The sequence below is a fragment of the Apodemus sylvaticus genome, chromosome 12 (genome assembly GCF_947179515.1).
Source record: "Apodemus sylvaticus chromosome 12, mApoSyl1.1, whole genome shotgun sequence".
Taxonomy (NCBI): domain Eukaryota; kingdom Metazoa; phylum Chordata; class Mammalia; order Rodentia; family Muridae; genus Apodemus; species Apodemus sylvaticus.
The window spans coordinates 45,733,020-45,752,207 of NC_067483.1; the positions used below are offsets into that span (position 1 = coordinate 45,733,020).

Consider the following 19,188-nt stretch of genomic DNA (forward strand, 5'->3'; position numbering starts at 1 on the left):
TCACATCAAACTCAGGTCCTGTTTCACAGCAAGTGTTCTACCCAGGGAGCGTCCTCCTCAGCCTGAACTGTCAGATTGTTTAGAAGTAATTCTGTGAGAGGCTCATTCTCATCACCATGACATTCGCTTTCTTCATATTTTCTTCCAATGATTTTTTTTTCTGTTAGAAAGTTAGAGACTAGTGTTAGAGATAAAAGTGTCATTTAGTCACATTAAGATACAAGTACCTATTAGTGTACATTGCTAATTAAAAAAATACAAAACCATCTCATTTGTCCTCATGGTTTTCTGCATTTCCTAATGTCCTGTTTTCCTTGATTCTCCACGCTAGTAATGTTTTAAGTGAGCCTAAGTGTATAAAACTAACATTTTTTAAAACAATGGACATAAAATGTTGAAAAAAACTTATTTTTTAGATGTATAGGCATGTTGAATTTCAGTAGGTTGTATTCTCCATTGCAAGGCAGATATTTGAATGAGAGAATATAGGGAAGCCTTGGGTCCATGTGTGTGAATGAAGAGCAGTGCCTATTGGTGTGAGTCCTGATGGCCTGGCGCACTCACTCTTAGGGCCAGGCCTGGTTTTACAACAGGCCAGGAAAGGGGCCTGCGCACTGCTGGGTGGGACGCTTCTGGGCTAGCTGGGTTTCTGGTTTTCCCTTTTTGCAGTATCCCTGGCATCTAATTCTTATGTGTTCCAGGGAGCCCGCGGTCATATCAGCAGTGGGTGTATACAGTCAAGGTAAGCATGTGCCTTTTGTTTCTGCCCTTTTCACTCTAGAAAGTGCAGTGCAATGTTGAGAAAAGGTACTTCGGATGGCGGAGAAGCATCTTAAAAAATGCTCAACTTCATTAGTCATTAGGGAAATGCAAATCAAAACAACCCTGAGATTTCACCTTACACCAGTCAGAATGGCTAAGATTAAAAATTCAGGAGACAGCAGGTGTTGGAGAGGGTGCGGAGAAAGAGGAACACTCCTCCACTGCTGGTGGGGTTGCAAATTGGTACAACCACTCTGGAAATCAGTCTGGCGGTTCCTCCGAAAACTGTGCACCTCACTTCCAGAAGATCCTGCTATACCACTCCTGGGCATATACCCAGAGGATTCCCCACCATGTAATAAGGACACTGTTTAATTTGAAATGCATATATTTTATCACACTAAGTATTTTTTGTTTATACTTTGTTGATAATTATAAACAAAATTTAAAGTGAAGGTGTTGAGTTCAGATGAAAAAGTCTTACTCAAAGCCAGCATTTGCCTGCGTATTGTGTTATAGGTCAGCACAGCCACGTGCTGCTCAGTTTCTGACAATGGGGTACTGTGGGGAACAGGGAACCTCAGTGGAGGAAAGGCACTATCCAATTGGCCTGTGGACATGGCCGTGTGACATTGCCTTCATTTATGATTGATGGGCCAGCCCACAGTGGGCAGTGCCACGGTGGGCAGGTGTCCTGGGAGGTGTAGAAAAGGCAGCTGACTAGGAGCTTGGAAGGGCACCAGTGAGCCACGCTCTCCCTTCAGGTTCCTGCTTGAGCGCCCGCCCTAGCTTCCTTTGAGGATGGACTCTGACCTGAGTGATTGTAATAAATCCTTTTCTCTTGAAGGGGATTTTCATCAGTGCCATAGCAACAGAAAGCAAACAAAGGTCGGGGGTGCAGCCGTGGGGTTTGAGGGGATTTCGTTGGATAACAGTGTTGTTAGTATGACATGTTCTAGTGAAGAACATCGCTCGCCCAGCAGCGAAGCAGCTGATCCCCATCAGCTTCTGTCTATTGAGACAGAAGCTCTAAGTGTATGTTCAGTAGTGTCATTATTACTTTTATTTCAACCTCGTGCTGAAATGACCCTGAAATGATGCTTTTACACCAACTATAAAGAACTGAGTAGAATATTTAAACTCTGTTTTAAATCACTATAAAATATAAGATATTAAAGATACTTGACATAACTTCATGGGTCTTTAACTTACAATTGTTTTTCTGTATTACTGCCCATGTTTCTTTTTTCTAGGACAATTTGCCCACAAGTCTTTAAAAATGTTTTTCTTCTTTCAGAAAGGAGGTGCACTGTTCAACACAGCAGTGACCAAAGCTACTCCTGCTATGCGGACGGCGTACAAATTTGTAAGTGTGCCTCTGACTTTCAAATTCTACTGATAAAATTACATGTTTGGTGTGTGTGTGTGTGTGTGTGTGTGTGTGTGTGTGTACGCACTTTCATACATGCATACATTTATTTTTTCGTTTCATGGCATTTTTACTTACTTAAGATCAGTGTATAATTACTTTCTATATTTTTATTTTTGAGAGTTTCATATATGAGTATTATACTTATATCACTCTGCTCCTCCTCCTCTTGTTCCTCCTCCTCCTCCTCTTCCTCCTCCTTTCCTTCCTCCTTTCCCTCCTTTTCGTTCTCCTCTTCCTTCTAGTTCCTCTGGTGTTACTTTCATTCCTCAAATTCATGTCCTGCTATCCTTAAAATATAATTGTTACATCCGGGTGTATTATGTATGCTTATTTAATCATATATGTCTATAAGTTATAAATACAACCTGCTGAGTCCGTATAATGTTTCTTGTGTGGTTAGGGCTAACCTCTTGGCCTTGGCTAACCTCATTGTGAAAAAGATAGATTCTCTTTCTCTCTCAGCTGCCAGTAACTTCTAGTAGCTCATGGTCTATGAATCAAGTCTTGTTAGGACTTTTCCATCCACCGACACATCAGTTGTTGTTTAAGCAGCCCTACTGTTGGGATTTCCTGCGTGCAGCTTCCCTGTCCTCTGCAGAGATTCTGTCCTGCAGCACACAGCCTGCCCTGGCCTCTGGCTCTTAAGAGTGTTCCCATGTTGCTTGTTGGTCCTCAGCTGTAGGGTTGTGCTGTGGATTTATCACTGGCCCTTTGATGGTGAGCTCCTGATAAGTTTCCTAAATATTACACAATTATATTGGTCTTCCAAATATGTGCTTGTCTCTACTTCTTTTCATTAAAGTAATAAGAAAGTAAACAAATTCAGTTTGTCATCCTAGAAACTGTGATCACTCAAAGCATAGACTGGTTTACTTTGAACCTTCTCTGCAAGGCTGTAATGTCTTCCCAAGCTAAAAATTTTACTCTTGAAGGATTATTTCTTCAAGTAATTCCTGGCAATTCAGGTCTTCAGAATATACTTTGTTTATCTTGTGATAATATCATGTGACTTGAATCAAGAGGTTGGAAGATATGATTAAGTCATTTTGTGTCGTATTATTTGCCCAAAGTGGATCGTTCTGGTATGTCCATATTTTGAAACTTAAATGCTGAAATGTCTTTTCTGACCATATTGCAACAAATAAAACTCTCTATTTCTTTTATTTGGATTTGACACTCTTTGTTTACCTAGCTTTTTTTTTTTTTTTTTAATAATTGGGTGTTTTTTCAAAACGTAAAGACATGTTTTTACTTTAGCTATTTATTAAACAAGCAATTTGGTTGCCCTTTTGCTAGAGTGAAGTGTAAGAGGAGCCTCAGTTGAGAACACACCCGCACCAGCCTGGCCTGTGTGCAAGCCTGGAGCGCATTTTTCTTGATTGACAGTTGCTGTGTGAGGTGATGGATCCTTGGGCAGGGAATCATGCATGCCATAAGAAATCAGACTGAAGAAGCCAGAGGAGCTAGCCAGCCATCCGCACTCCATCATGGCTTGTACACCATCCTGCCTTGCCTGAGTTCCTGTCCTGACCATGCTGCTTGATAAAGTACAAACTATAAGATGATATAAGCCCTTTCCTCCCTGGGTTGCTTTTGGTCATGGTGTTGTTCCACAGCAAAAGAAACCCCAACTCATCAACTGTGAGTTAGGCCTTCTGCTCATCTTGAGTTAGAGCAGAGACCATGAAAGGTACTGTAGGAGAGACACTGTCAGTGGTGGCCGTCGCAGCGCCATTGTTACGTCTGTGCTTTCATTTAAGTGAATATGATTTCTGTCTTTCACTTTTAAGTTTTCTTTATACTACAGCCTGCTTACATATTTTTTTAAGCTCACTGAACTTGTTCCTTTTCATGCTTATAGGAACCATAAACAAACTAAGAGACAATACACACCCAGTCATAAACAAAAGAAGTACAACCAGATGACAGGCATATTTAATCTGGCTAAATGATCAAAGTATGTTTTGATTAGATTATTTTATTAGTGAAACACAACTTTGTGTGCCTCAGCTAGCTGCAGGGTAGGTGGAAACTTTACTCCGTCTTCCAGGTTGATGTTAGAGCTAACAAGTGGACAAATTCAGACACTGCAGAAGAAGGTGACACTAGATTCAACTTTGTACACTATGGACAATAAGGAGGCTATGAGATGCACAAGCTCAGAAAGAACTGAAATACAGTACAAGGAAGGCAAAGCTGGTCTCAAATTCTAAGAGATGAGAACAACAGAATTTTTCTTTGATACTTACATACTTTATCACAACATAAGGATGGATATAGGACTCTTTTATTCAGTTGCTTAACGAATAAAATAAGGAATGAAATGTCTTTAATGATTCCCCAAAATACAAAAACAACAACAACCACAACCACAACAACAAAACCAAACAAACCAGAGGATATATTCTAATGTTAGATAGAGACTGTCTTCTGTTGTAATATTTTTCAACTGCGTTTTTAAATAATAGGAATATAATTGTTATATTCAGTTCAGAATATTGCTTGAGTGCTTAACTGTATGTCAGTGGTGTTCTGAGCTTAGACTTGCTGATGCGGAAAGGTCCTTTCCCTCAGAGAACTTGAGAGCCGTACTTTGACTCTTCTCACAAACAGCTTAGGAAGCAGCACAGGTACTAACTGTGAGTTAGACTAACAGTGGGAGCAAGGGCTTTGGGACTGACAGCCAGACTGCGTGTCTGTAGATAAGACTTATGCTGTCCTCTTTTTGGTGAGGCTTTAAGCATTGGTGTGTTTTAAAAACATTGTTTGTTCCTTACTCCGTGAAAATGGAGTAATGGAAAATAAAACCCAGATTTGAATCTAGATGATATAGACCTAATCTTCCTGGATCTCACCGTACTCTCTTATATGGTGTCTTGGGAGCAGTGTAATCTTGGAGTTGGGACAACAAACAGTGCAGTGTATCTAAGCACCCAGCACACAGTCAGAAAACAAAAAAGTAAGTGAGGCTTCCTTTTGCTGTTTTTACCTGGAGTACTCTGAGTAAAAATCTCCAGTGCAACAAAGGCCCCACCATTGTGAGCTCCCAGTTGTCTTAAGTTGGACCCCACAATTTACAGCCAGACTGGAGACATTGAATGATGAGGATAAACCTAGAGAAATATGAAGGTAATGTGAAATTGTTCAATGACTTAATTTTTGCTGGAAAAGCTATGCATGAAATAGTGAAATAGCACTCCCCTAAGATGCCTGTGCTAGTGTCTGTCTGCAACAGCACTTCAGCAGTGCTCCTTAACATGTCTTCAGGTTCGTGATGCTACAGATTTGTCCAAATAACTTGATGCTGTGATATATATACACATACACACTCTCTCCTCTCCTCTCCTCTCCTCTCCTCTCCTCTCCTCTCCTCTCCTCTCCTCTCCCCTCCCCTCCCCTCCCCTCCCCTCCCCTCCCCTCCCCCTCCCCTCCCCCTCCCCTCTCCCTCTCCCCTCCCCTCCCCCTCCCCTCTCCTCTCCCCTCCCCTCCCCTCCCCTCTCCTCTCCCCTCCCCTCCCCTCCTCTCTCCTCTCCTCCTCCCCTCCCCTCCCCTCTCCTCTCCCTTCCCCTCCCCTCCCCTCCCCTCTCCTCTCCTCTTCTCTTCTCACTCCCCTGCTCTCTCCCTCTCTCTCTCTCTCTCTCTCTCTCTCTCTCTCTCTCTCTCTCTCTCTCTCTCTCTCTCGTTGATCACAATTTTAAATTAATAATGGGGATTAGGTACCCAATTGATTCTAGGTTGAATGTTAACCTTTGTGTGTGTTTGTATGCAATACTGAATTGACCCTTTTAAACAACAGTTTAGGCTTAATAAAATGGTGGAAATAGTGTTAGGATAGAATTTGTTTCTTTTCTAAGTAATATGCATAGTTGGCAAACCTTATTAGAGATAATCTTGCATGTCTGTTTATTTAGGAAATGATAATAGAAGTATAAGAAGCATTGTTCTCATTTCCTAGGCAAAGAGTCACGCCAGACTGGGACTGAGGGAGGTGAAGAGCAGGCTGAAGCACAAGGTGCGTTTGTCTGTCGTCTGGGTCTTCAGACTTGCCCTGAGTTTGTATGAATTTCTATCCCCTGATCCTCAGACTGAGTAAGATTTGTAAGATATGCTCTTCCTTTGTTCAAGAATGTGTTGTTTTTTTGTAACAACTCCTCTGGCAACTAACCCTCAGCTATTCTAAATGCATCCACCGAATAATCTTTGTATTGTTTGCATATTTCATCCCAGAACGTAGAGTTCTTCAAAGATGCTTTTTGCAGGATGTATGTTCTCATAACATGATGCCTTTGTACTACGGTTGGAGATCTTACTTCAAGCTAATCATTCTTAAAAAATATATTTGGGTTGAAATTAATCAAAAAATGCTACCATTTGGTTTTATAGGTTCATTCCAATGGTAGTTACCACACTGAGGAATGTTCCTAATTTATAAAAGATCACATATGATAATTTGATTTTGAATCTATGGGTATTGTAGGTATCATGTGAGTGTTTATAGGTCTATATTTATGTGTTTGGCTTAATTATAAATTATATCTTTGCAATTTTATTAATAATTTGTTTTCTGAATTTTTACTTTTGAAGAAAATAAACTACTTAAAAATCTTCCATTCTAGTAATGGTGAATGTTTATCTTTATATAAATTTTATTTCAAATAGTCAAAGTATGGATTATTTTTTAATTTAATTAAATCATACCATAGAAAATCATTATTTCCTCAGCATATTCTTTAAAATTATACCTATAGTGTTTTTTTCTCATGTTTAACAGGCAACTTACTAATAAAATAACTTTGGTTTAAAAGTAGAGTATTGTGAACTAATTCTACCTTTCTTCATGTGTAGGACAATGAGGAAGATTATGGGACCTGTTCTGGCTTGGTACAGTACACACCAGTTTACACATCACACAGTGAGAAAGGAGAGAGCAGAGAGAAGCAGAAGTTTTCCCAGGTAAGGATGCTTGTCCTTTGTGTCCCTGGCCTCAGATTACACCATTTCAGCAAATTCTTTAGGAGTAATGTAAGCCGTTGATGCTTCTCTTATTCAAAAATCAGCATTGCTGGTCAAGGGGGAGAGTCGTGCACTTAGGACTTAGATGATGGAGAAACGAATAGCCCTACTCTGAAGATCCCACCCTGATGCAGGCATGAACTATCCACTCAGTCCAAACACAATTTTATTATAATATTTATTACAATATTGGCTCTGTGCTTGTCTACAGACATTGTAGCATCTAAAACAAATACAAAATATAGCACAGTGCTATTCCCAAGCCTTTTGCATATGGGTTACTTGTGTTTCATCATGTCTTCAAAGTCATATACTTCAGTAAGTCTGAGAGACAATTAAATCTGTGATTATGCACACTATGAACAGAGTAACATAGAACAACAATGATAAAATGCCTTTATTGCAAACATAAAATGCATCTTCCAGACATCCAATATTAAATCAGTATCTGGAAATCCAAGGGTGAAGCACTGTGCAAATGATCCGTATCCCGTGATGGGTGCCACTTGATGGACCCATCATAGCTGTTCATGTTGTATTTGAAAATGCTTTGAAGATGCTTCCCTGAGAATATCTTAACTAACAGCATTGTACACTGTTGGGCTGTTCCCCTTTGTGACAACATGTGTGACAGGAAGCTGAGCCCCTATGCTGCCTGAATCGAAGAATCATTTCTGTATCATTTATCACTAGCTGGGAACAACTCAAAAGTTGAAAGATCATTTTTACTTAAAGTATATTGCTTTTCTCCATAGTAAAAGCTCATGAAGCCAAACCATCATAGCATGGGGGCTATATGTATGGTTTTTCTGCACCTAGATACTTTATTTGCTATCATTATTTAAAACTTCTGTTCAAATGCTGATATCACTAGAAATATAGTGATATGCCAAGAGGCAAACTGTTTAAAAAAAATAGCAATGTAATCTCTTATTTTAGAGTAGGCTCTGAAAGGTTTTTAACCAATTAAACCTTGCACATCAGATTTCAGTTGGTTGGGCATCCTTAGAAATCAGCTTTAGAGTCAAATTCATATAGTGCCTGCAAGGCTTCTTTTACAACAGCTGCCAAGGCTGACAGCCAGGCGAGTCGGCAATGTCTGTGGCTCATATGAGTTTCAGGCCAGAAAAGGATACCTTAGGAAGGAAGGGTTCGCTTGGCCTCATTTCGGGGGTACAGTCCACTGTGAAGGAAGTCTGCATGGCAGGGGCGTAATCAGCAGGTCCCATGGCCCACGCTGTCAGCAGAACAGGACGAGAAGAGCGCTGATACTCAGTTCTGCTTTTCTTCTCTAACTCACTTTGGCCCGTGCATGGCCAAAGTCACAGCCTGTGCATGGCGTCACCCAGCACTATAGAAAACCTCGCCAACACAGAAAACCCTCACAGATCCCTCCAGAAGCTATTTCCATGGGATTCTAAACACCATCAATGGGGAAATACAGAGGAACCTTTTCAACTCAAGATTTCATCATCTTGACACCCAAATATAGTACTTTAAAACCATATCCTTCCTTTCATCTTTTGGCCTCATATAGCTATTCCATAATCTCAAATGCATTTTGCACACCACCAGAAGCCCCTATAGTCTTTAGTAGTGCCAGACTCTTAATCACATCTGAGACTCAAGGCAATCTCTCTCTCTCTCTTTCTCTCTCGCTCTCTTTTTTTTTTTTTGCAATTTTTTTTTATTGAAAAGAGAAGTAAAAACACTTTATGATAAAGATAAAGATTTACATGGAACATATTTCAGATAAACACGTTAAAATTGACAATTTTCATGGAAAATTCAAGAGTAAAGTGGTAGACATGTAAAACATTGCTAAATTAATTGAACTATGGAATAGAAATAGAAATATTTTATGATAGAATTGAAGACTTAAATGGAAATATTTCTGATAAAATTATAGAAAAATGTAGAAAAACATGTTAGAATTTAAGATTATCATGAAAATTTTATATAGATATAATAATGATAGGAATAAAAGTATTCCTAAGTTGATTGAATTAGAAGCATTTTCTGATAAACTTGAAGATTTACATGGAAAATATTTCTGATAAAATTGAAGAAATATATAGAAAAACATGTTAAAATTAAAGATTATCATGGAAATTATATAGATAAGATGATAGGCATAATGATAATTCTAAGTTGATTGAAGGTGGAATTATAAGCATTTTCAGATAAAATTGAAGATTTACATGGAAAATATTTCTGGTAAGATTCAAGAAACATAGACAAACATGTTGAAATTGACTATTTCATAGAAAATTTTACATATAAAATTAGATATAAACACTCTAAATTAATTAAAGGTGGAATTAGAAACATTTGTGATAAAATCAAAGATTTACATTGAAAACATTTCTGATAAAATAGTGGAAATATATAGAAAGACATATTAAAATTGAAGATTATCATGAAAAATAATGATAAAATGGTAGACATAAAAAATTACTAAATTAATTAAAAGGGGAATTACAAAGATTTTCTGATAAAATTGAAGATTTACATGAGAAATATTTCTGTTAGTCTATGTCTTTTTATTGGGGAGTTCAGTCCATTGTTGTTAAGACATATTAAAGAATAGTGATTGTTGCTTCCTGTTATTTTTGATGTTATTTTTATGTTTGTGTGGATATCTTCTTTTGGGTTTGTTGGAAGAAGATTACTTTCTTGCTTTTTCTAGGGTGTAACTTCCCTCCTTGTGTTGGCATTTTCCATCTATTATCCTTTGTAGGGTTGGATTTGTGGACAGATATTGTGTAAATTTGGTTTTATCATGGAATATCTTGGTTTCTCCATCTATGATGATTGAGAGTTTTGCTGGGTATAGCAGCTTGGGATGGCATTTGTGTTCTTTTAGGGTCTGTATGTAGTCTGCCCGGGATCTTCTAGCTTTCATCATCTCTGGTGAGAAGTCTGTTGTAATTCTGATAGGTCTGCCTTTTTAAGTTACTTGCCCTTTTTCCCTTACTGCTTTTAATATTCTTTCTTTGTTTAGTGAATTTGGTGTTTTGATTTTTATATGTCAAGGCAATCTCTTAACTAATATAATTCCAATATACAAAGGCACAGAATACACAGTCCATTTTTGCAACCTGGAGCTCATAGTATCTATTTTGAACCAGCTGCAGTAGGAATACTCAAATTTTCTTCATCTAGTGTTTCTTTGAAATTCAGGAATCTGCATTGTGACTTACACGAACTTATTTTCACTAAATGGCTCTGTAGGGTATCTTTTCAGGGACCGCAACCCTGTCACACATTGCCTCACCTCAGCAGCTCTCACGAACTTTGGTATTCTTTCCTGACACCCTGATTTCTCTCTCTTTTATGCCTGCACAACCAATACCGAGCAGCAAGTTGCCAAGCTCAGCTGCCAGCTGTGCATGTGCCTGGCTCCCTGGAAACAGTCTGTCTGTTGACCCTGAGAAAAAACACATCTCTGGGTAGTTCCTGTGGAGCACAGAACTCCTTCAGGAAAATTCTCAGTACAGGCCATCTTCTTCCAGATAAACTTGCATTTTCACAACCTGGAGCCTACGACAAGTTAGGTCTTGCCCTCAAAACACGTTTCTTATTGTCCCAGTGTTCAGTCTAGGTTTCCCCCTAATGTCATCCATCTCTGTAGCTATTCCAGCTGCTTTTAAATCTGCCTCATCTGTAAGGTGAAGTCTGCCCATGCTCTTTTTCTTACTGCATTGTGCTTTTTCCATGTTTGATGCCACTTTTCATTCTCACTGTGGAAGAAAGCAGTCCACAGCCTGAGTGCTCCTGCCTTGGCATTTCCCTCACATAGGAATTAGTTCAGTTCCTCCATATTCTGCCTCTCTTGAGTGTTGAGAAAATAGGCAGAATAAAGCTGATTCTTGATGTCATTACCACATGAATAGACTCGCTCAGATCCCAGGAGAGTCCTCTGTGTATACGTTCCTGTCAGCACTCCTGTCTTCCAGCTCCAGCTAGAATGGCCTGCTCTTCTCTACTTACAGCCTTCATGGGTTTTTCTGCCCCATAGTTTCAAATTCTTCCACGTTCTTCCTATGCCACTGTTGCAAAGACTATGACCCACATAGTGGGGTTGATCCCAGCAGGGTACGGCTGTCACCCCAGTGTTCTCATTAGTCACTTTGCTCATTTCTAGGACAGAGTGTTTTGAAGGAAGGAGGGAAGGAAGGGAGGGAGGGAGGGAGGGAGGGAGGGAGGAAGGGAGGGAGGGAGGGAGGGAGGGAGGGAGGGAGGGAGGGAGGGAGGGTGGATGGGTGGGTTTATGTTTGTCATGGTTTGAAGTCACTTTAAGGCAGCTGGTCACATAGCATCTGCAGTCAGGAAGGAGTGAAGTGCCCCCCCCGCCCCCCAGCTTCCTTCTTCCTTTTGACTCAGTTTGTGCCCCGACCTGTGGCATGGTGCTGCCCACATGCAGGGTGGATCTTCCAGTCTGAGTAGTTCAGTCGATCTGAAACAAGCCTCACAGACCTGCCATGATTATTTAAAAGCTCATCAAATTACCAGTCAAGATTAATAATCACAGTACTATAAAATATTTATGGTAATAAAGTGCTCTTGCATGTCTGATTTAGCCAGTGTTGTACTACTGTAATGGAAGACTTGAGCTTGAGTAATGCATAAAGAACAGAAAAACGTGTGGTAGATGTTTCAAGGCTGGAGAGCCTGGGTAAAGGCTCACATGCTCTAAAGACATAAAGATAATGCACTACATTATCACATGGCAGAAGGACTGGACAGAACAGGACATGCAAGAGGGGATGGCGGCTTTACATGGATTTGCGAAGGAACAATCACGCCTCAGCAATTTGAGGAATGAAGGAATCTGGGAGATTTTTTTTCAGAGAGGAAAGAGTTTATTTCATCTTCTTTTTTTTTTTTAATTAGGTATATTCTTTATTTACACTTCAAATGTCCCCTTTCCTGGATCCCCTTCCCCTGAAAACCCAGTAAGCCATCTCCCCTTCTCCAATCAACCCACTCATGCTTCCCTGCCCTGGTATTCCTCTACACTACAGCATCAAGTCTTTTCAGGACCAAGGGCCTCTCCCCCATTTGGTGTCCAACAAGATCATCTTCTGCTGCTGATGTGTCTGGAGCCATGGGTAACTCCAAGTATACTCTTTGGTTGATGGTTTTGTCCCTGGGAGCTCTGGGAGTACTTGGTGACTCATATTGTAGTTCCTCCTGTGGTGCTGCGAACCCCTCCAGCTCCATTGGTCCTTTTTCTATCTCATCCATTGGGGACGCTGTGCTCTGTTCAATGGCTGGCTGAGACTTTCCCCCTCTGTATTTGTCATGCATGAGCTACCCATGTCTAGTAGAGCCTCCCAGGTGACAGCTGTATCCAGCTCCTGTCAGCAAGCATTTGTGGGCATTCACATAGATGTTCAGAACTGTGAGTTCATCTTGGTAAATTTTTTTCCTTTGATGAGTATGAAGTGTCCCTCCTTATCTTTTTTGATAACTTTTGGTTGAAAGCCAATTTTATTGCATATTAGAATGGCTACTCCAGCTTGTTTCCTGGGCCCACTTGCTTGGAAATTTTTTTTCCAGCCTTTTACTCAGGGTAGTGTCTGCTTTTGTCATTGAGGTGCGTTTCCTGCATGCAGCAAAGTGCTGGGTCTGTTATTCTATGTCTTTTAATTGGGGAATTAAGTCCACTGATGTTAAGAGATATTAAGGAAAAGTGATGATTGCTTCCTGTTATTTTGGTTGTTTGAGATGAAATTGTTTGTTTGGCTATCTTCTTTTGGGTTTGTTGAAAGAAGATTCCTTTCTTGCTTTTTTCTAGCGTGTAGTTTCCCTACTTGTGTTGGAGTTTTCCATCTATTATCCTTTCTAGGGCTGGATTTGTGGAAAGATATTGTGTAAATTTTATTTTGTCGTGGAATATCTTGGTTTCTCCATCTATAGTAATTGAGAGTTTTGCTGGGTATAGTAGCCTGGGCTGGCATTTGTGTTCTCTTAGGGTCTATGTGACATCTGCCCAGGATCTTCTAGCTTTCATAATCTTTGATAAGTCTATTGTAATTCTGATAGGTCTGCCTTTAGATGTTACTGGACCCTTTTCCCTTACTGCTTTTAATGTTCTTTCTTTGTTTTGTGCATTTGGTGTTTTGACTGTTATATGTGATGGGAGGAATTTTTTTTTTCTGGTCCAGTCAATTTGGAGTTCTGTAGGCTTTTATATGTTTATGTGCATTTCTTTCTTTAGGTTAGGGAAGTTTTCTTCTATAATTTTGTTGAAGATATTTACTGGCCTTTTAAGTTGGAAATCTTTACTCTCTTCTATACCTATTATCCTTAGGTTTGGTTTTCTTGTTGTGTCCTGGATTTTCTGGATGTTTTGGGTCAGGAGCTTTTAGCATTTTGCATTTTCTTTGACTGTTGTGTCAGTGTTTTCTATGGTATCTCTTGCATCTGAGATTCTCTCCTCTATCTCTTGTATTCTGTTGGTGATACTTGCATCTATGACTCCTGATCTCTTTCCTAGGTTTTCTGTCTCCAGGGTTTTCTCCCTTTGTGATTTCTTTATTGATTCTATTTTCATTTTTAGATCCTGGATGGTTTTGTTCAATTCCTTCATCTGTTTGGTTGTATTTTCCTGTAATTCTTTAAGGGATTTTGTGTTTCCTCTTTTAGGGACTTCTAGCTTTATGTGTGCTCTCCTGTATTTCTTTAAGGGAGTTATTCTTGTCCTTTTTAAAGTCCTCTATCATCTTCATGAGATGTGACTTTAAGTCAGAGACTTGCTTTTCTGGTGTGTTGGAGTACCCAGGGCTCACTGTGGTGGGAGAACTGGGTTCTGATGATGCCAAGTAGCCTTGGTTTCTTTTGCTTATGTTCTTGCCTCTTGCCATCTGGTTATCTCTGGTGTTTGCTGGTCTTTCTGTCTCTGATTGTGTCTTGTCCCTCCTGCAAGCCAGTGTGTCCATACTTCTGGGAGACCAGTTCTTTCTAGGCGGGATTTGGGTGTGGAGAACTGTGGCACAGGGTCAGCTCCCAGTGCCTACAGAAACTGGAAGGATCCTGTCCCGTGCTGTTCCTTGGTTCCTGTGTCCTGGTGGCTGTGAGTGAGTCTCTCTTGGCCAGGAATTTGACCAGAAGTGGTGGGCTTACCTGTGCTCACAGGTGTGCCAGCACTCCTGAAGACCATCTCTCTCCTGGTGGTATTTGAGTATGGAGCGCTGTGGCACAGGATCAGCTCCCAGGCTGCTCCTCGGTTCTTGTGTCCTGAGGTCTCCAGGTCGTCCCTCAGAGCAGAAGTAGTGGTCTTCCCTGTGCTCATAGGTGTGCCAGCACTCCTGGGAGACCAGCCCTCTCTCAGCAGTTTTTGGGTACAGAGTGCTATGGCACAGGATCAGCTCCAGGCGCAGACCCTGGTAGATCTTTATGAAGAAGACTGCACATCTAATAATTCAACACCCACTGTGTCCAGAACCTTCCTAGGTACCAGCCATTAACAGAAGAAAATCATGGAAATAATTCTGAATTCATGAGACTATTTTTGTAGCAAACTAAGTGATTTCTCTATTTTTGCTTTTATTAAGTGTATTTTCATAGACTATTATTAATTTCAGATGTTATTATCAAATTCTGATTGTGCTACTAATGCACGTCTTTGAGTGAAGTCACATGTGTATAGAAAGTGGCCACTGACATTAAACCAGGTGGCATTCCCTGCTGCTTTTCTGACACCACAATGCGCTCAGGTCTTGGCTGCTCACAAGCTTCAGTGCTCTAAGTCACTCTCGTGACGTTTTCACAGCTCTGTAACAGAGCACTTAAATGATGATATTTACCATAGAGAACAGATTGTTTTGATGAGAAAAAACATTTTCAATAGAATTCCTTAAGATAAAAACATTTAAATCACAGGAATCCTTTTTCCAAATGTCTAAGTTAAAAGAATCTTCATATGCTAATTTTAAATTTTCCTTTTAAAATAGGATAAGACATTTCTATTATAATTTACTAACTTCTGTTTTTTATATTCATGCTAATTTCTAGAAATGCATTTTAAGTTGTTTATCCTAAGGTATACAAAATGGCAAGATAATTACATTTAAACAAATTAACCAATAAACAAATTCTCCTTCGCCTTCACAGGTGACTTTCTGTGGTTCCTAAAAGTACATTATACCTACACATAGCAGTTTTCCAATATAAGATACATTATCATTAACTTGGTAATCCTTCCCAAGTGCTTCTGATGGAAAAATTAGTATAAAGTTAGACTTGGTTTTAAAAAGGAAACTGCTTTTGACATTCGATAAAATAAAATATCCCTTTGTCTTGCTTTCTGCATTTTTAATTGATATATTGTTAATATCACACATTATTTCCTAGGCTGTTATAAGAATTATAGATAATGTGAATAAAATATCTTCATAAATAATAAGTACAATAGGTAGTCTACAATTAGTAGCAGTTCATGGACACACGTGTCTTAAGTGCCAAGTCCTTTATAACAATGGCCTTCTTAGAGTTTCTTCTCTTGTGAAATTCCTATCCTTAGTCACTTGACAGCACTGTGGCCACAGTAGTAGGTATTCATTTTCATTCTAAATGGGGTCCTGACTGCTGACTTTAGCATATCATTTGAAGAGCAATATACATCTTGTATCATGAATAAATCTCTTCTCTGTAACTTTGTAAGATGGTGTTGGTTTTATTGGCAGCTATATTAAAAAATGACTCTGAATAGACTTGTCTTATCCCATTCTGAGTTATTTTAATTAGACACAGACCCAACTGTGGAAAGAATGCAACTTTTCTAGTTTTCATCAAGACTTGCCAATGAAAGACTTTCTTTTTATTTAGTTTTCAGAATATTAAATGGAATTGTGATCTTTTGAATTATTAGAATGCATCTTTATTTAACACAAGCAAATAGTGTGGATGCTATAGAGAAGAATTTAAATATGTGTGTCCCATTACTTTGCTTGTCTTTGGAATAGTCTGTGAATCTATAATCTACCCCCAACAAATAGTAATTTGTGTGCTGGTCTGCTAATTAGTATGGCTATTTTCTGTTTTGTTGATGAGGCTTAAATAAATGTCAAGGGTACAGCCATGAAGAGCTCCCAATTAGGCTTCACATTTGTAAAATCCAGCCCTTCCCCTTTTGTGTGGAGATGACAGTTCTAACAGCCGCCCTAGCCTAACAGGACTCCAGGGAAAGGATCCTTCTCTGATTTTATTGAAAATAGGGCCGCTTAGTCCAGCGAGAATACTGCTATCGGTCATGGTGCAGAGCAGTTTTAATCCGATGTACTTACCTTTTGTCAATTTTTTATTAGTGGAATACTGAAGAGTTAGTGAGCAATATTAGACCAGGAAATCTAATTCTGTCATATGAAATTGTCTAAAATGTAATAGAAAATTTTAAGAATAAGAGAAAAATCCCTTTCAATAATAAATTTATAAACCTGAAGTAGGATCTGCTTTAAAGGAGAAAAACAGTTTTTGGCTTAGCACAGCACTCTCTCTCTGTTTCTGTCTCTGTCTGTCTGTCTGTCTGTCTCTGTTTCTGTTTCTGTCTATCTCTGTGTCTCTCTGCATCTCTGTCTCTCTCTCTCTCTGCCTCTTTCTCTCTGTGTCTCTGTCTCTCTCTCTCTCTCTCTCTCTCTCTCTCTCTCTCTCTCTCTCACACACACACACACACACACACACACAGTCGGCTAACAACTATCCTAGTGAACACGCAGGAGAGCTGCGCTGTAGCGTGAGTCAACCTGAACAGATGGACGACCCTAAGCAAGGCATTTCCCTGTGACAAAATCTTGTGGACGAGGCCCGAGCAAGCTTTCTGTCACTGAGCCTGATTAAAGCCCTGCACACATCCCGCTTTAACTGCTTCCTGCCTAAGGCAGCCGCCAGTCCCCGGAGCGTCTCCCTGCCTGCTGTCTACATAGCTTATATAAATCTTTGCAGGAAAGGCTGGCCTTTCCTTTGCGGTCAACAGTGTCCTTAACAATAAATATTCACTAGGAATGGAGTTGGGACTCTATACAGTGCTCACGAATGGAGCAGGTTTAAGAGCCTTGTCACTATCACATGCTGTGATACTAGTGGCCATGCTTGTATGCATAGTAGTGCTTTGAAATGAGAAGAGTTCTTGCTTCAGTAAGTGATGGAGAAACTTTCATCATAAGATATAAGTTTATAACTGATAGTGCGCTTTTATCTTTAAAAAATGTGCTCAAAAGGTAGGCGCATGTATATATACATATATGTATATATGTATACATTGCTCACAGAGAATTGTAAACAAACATTTCATAGCCACAGTAGGGTGTGTGGGGATATCAACAAAATCCCACCATATTATCATCTTCAATGAACATGATAATCAGATAGTTTATGGTTTATAGACTGTTTTAAATACTACAGATGTGTATAATGTATACTTACAAATGTAAGTAATTTAAGCAAAATTTAAAATATAAAACTTAGATACTATTAAATTGTGTAGCTTATAAAAAAAAGCAAGAAACTCATAGGAAGTTGTGTGTAGTTTATGATAACATATTAATGCCAAAGATTTGTTTATAAGAGTTAGTGGACTCTGAAGTAAAATATAACTGTAATAAATGGTAGCTTCTTGCTGAGACATAGGAAGTGTAAAAGGTTGGTATAGTTGCCACTTGTAGTGACACACATCAGGAACATCACAAGCATGATTCTGAAGGAAGTAGCCACTTACTTCTTCACAAGGAAAAAGTAATTATCAATAACAAATTAATAAAAATAATTCTGTTGGCATGGATTAGAGGATATGGCAAGTAAATATTAAGAATACTTGGTTTTGTAAAATAAGTTTTACCTAAGACATACAATTATTTTTATAGTTCGAAATTATATCATTCCCTCCAAGCCTTTCTACGTACCTGTACCTATTTTCCCTCAGATTTGGTGTCTGTTTTCACTAATTGTTCATACATATATATGTATATACATGTTCTGAATACAGTCTCCTCAGCCCGTACATTATTAGCTACACGTATGCTTTCAGGGCTGACCACTTGGTGTCCATTCCCAGCTGGCACTTTTCCGTGGAGAAGCCTGTTTCTCCCTCAGCATTGACAGTGGCCTGCTGTTCTTTGTGTGCTTTCTCCTGTCCGCATTCGACATGTCTGTTGCCCTTGTTCAGCTCCTGGCTAGGTAGTTGTAGCTTCTGATATCACTAGGAGACAGGGGACTCCCTGAACCTCTGGCTCTGCCCTCTCTTCCACAGTGTAACCCTGAGTCTTAGGTGCTGGAGTTGTTTTGTAGACGTATCCCATTGGAACTGGGCTGCACAATGCTCCATTTTGATTTGTTGTGGTTTTCTGTAGTGTTTCATCTGTGGCAAAGAGGAAGTTTCCTTGATGAGGGGTGAGGACTATACATATCTTTGGTGAAGGACAAATATTTAGAATGTAGTTAGAGTTTATGCTGGTTTAGTAAGGTCATTGTAGGCTCTCCTTCAAGACTGATGACTTCACTGGCACTGGGTCAATGGCTAGTCCCAGTACCAGGAATGGGTTCCTTCCTTCTGAACAGAACTTATGAAGACAAATAACTCCAAGAAACATGATAAGCAACCAGTTCTGATTTTATGTTTGTTTTGGCTCCATATTTAAGGCACTGTTAAGGTAAATTGCTAGTTGCAGTGATAGGGAAATGTTTTAAGACACTTTAAAGGATAAAACTTTTTGAAATACATTAAGTGAACATGACCATATAAAGTATTGTCTAAATAAAAACACATTATAACAATGTGCATTCCAGGGTCTCTTCACATGGATTTAACCTAATTTATTTTAATCTCAGTAACTTATACAGTTCATTTTCTGGTAAAAATATACAAGTAACATATTGTTAATTAGAAATAAGTTATTTTCTCCGATGGAACACTATTTCTTTCAAACATTTCATATTTGGTTATAGTTAATTATTTCAGAAAGAAAATGGGTTCTGGATTA

At 39.3% G+C, this 19,188-nt stretch overlaps 1 protein-coding gene across 2 annotated transcripts in view; it reads left to right on the forward strand.

Moving 5' to 3' along the window:
- The window catches only part of Dennd1b (DENN domain containing 1B), a 209,744-nt gene that overhangs the window by 170,997 nt on the left and 19,559 nt on the right, over positions 1-19,188 (forward strand). For both annotated transcript variants that reach the window (XM_052199824.1, XM_052199825.1), the window contains 4 exons: positions 702-742; positions 2,060-2,128; positions 6,150-6,206; positions 7,040-7,147. In XM_052199824.1, coding sequence (XP_052055784.1) covers positions 702-742; positions 2,060-2,128; positions 6,150-6,206; positions 7,040-7,147 — 275 coding nt within the window. The remainder of the gene's footprint in view (positions 1-701; positions 743-2,059; positions 2,129-6,149; positions 6,207-7,039; positions 7,148-19,188) is intronic.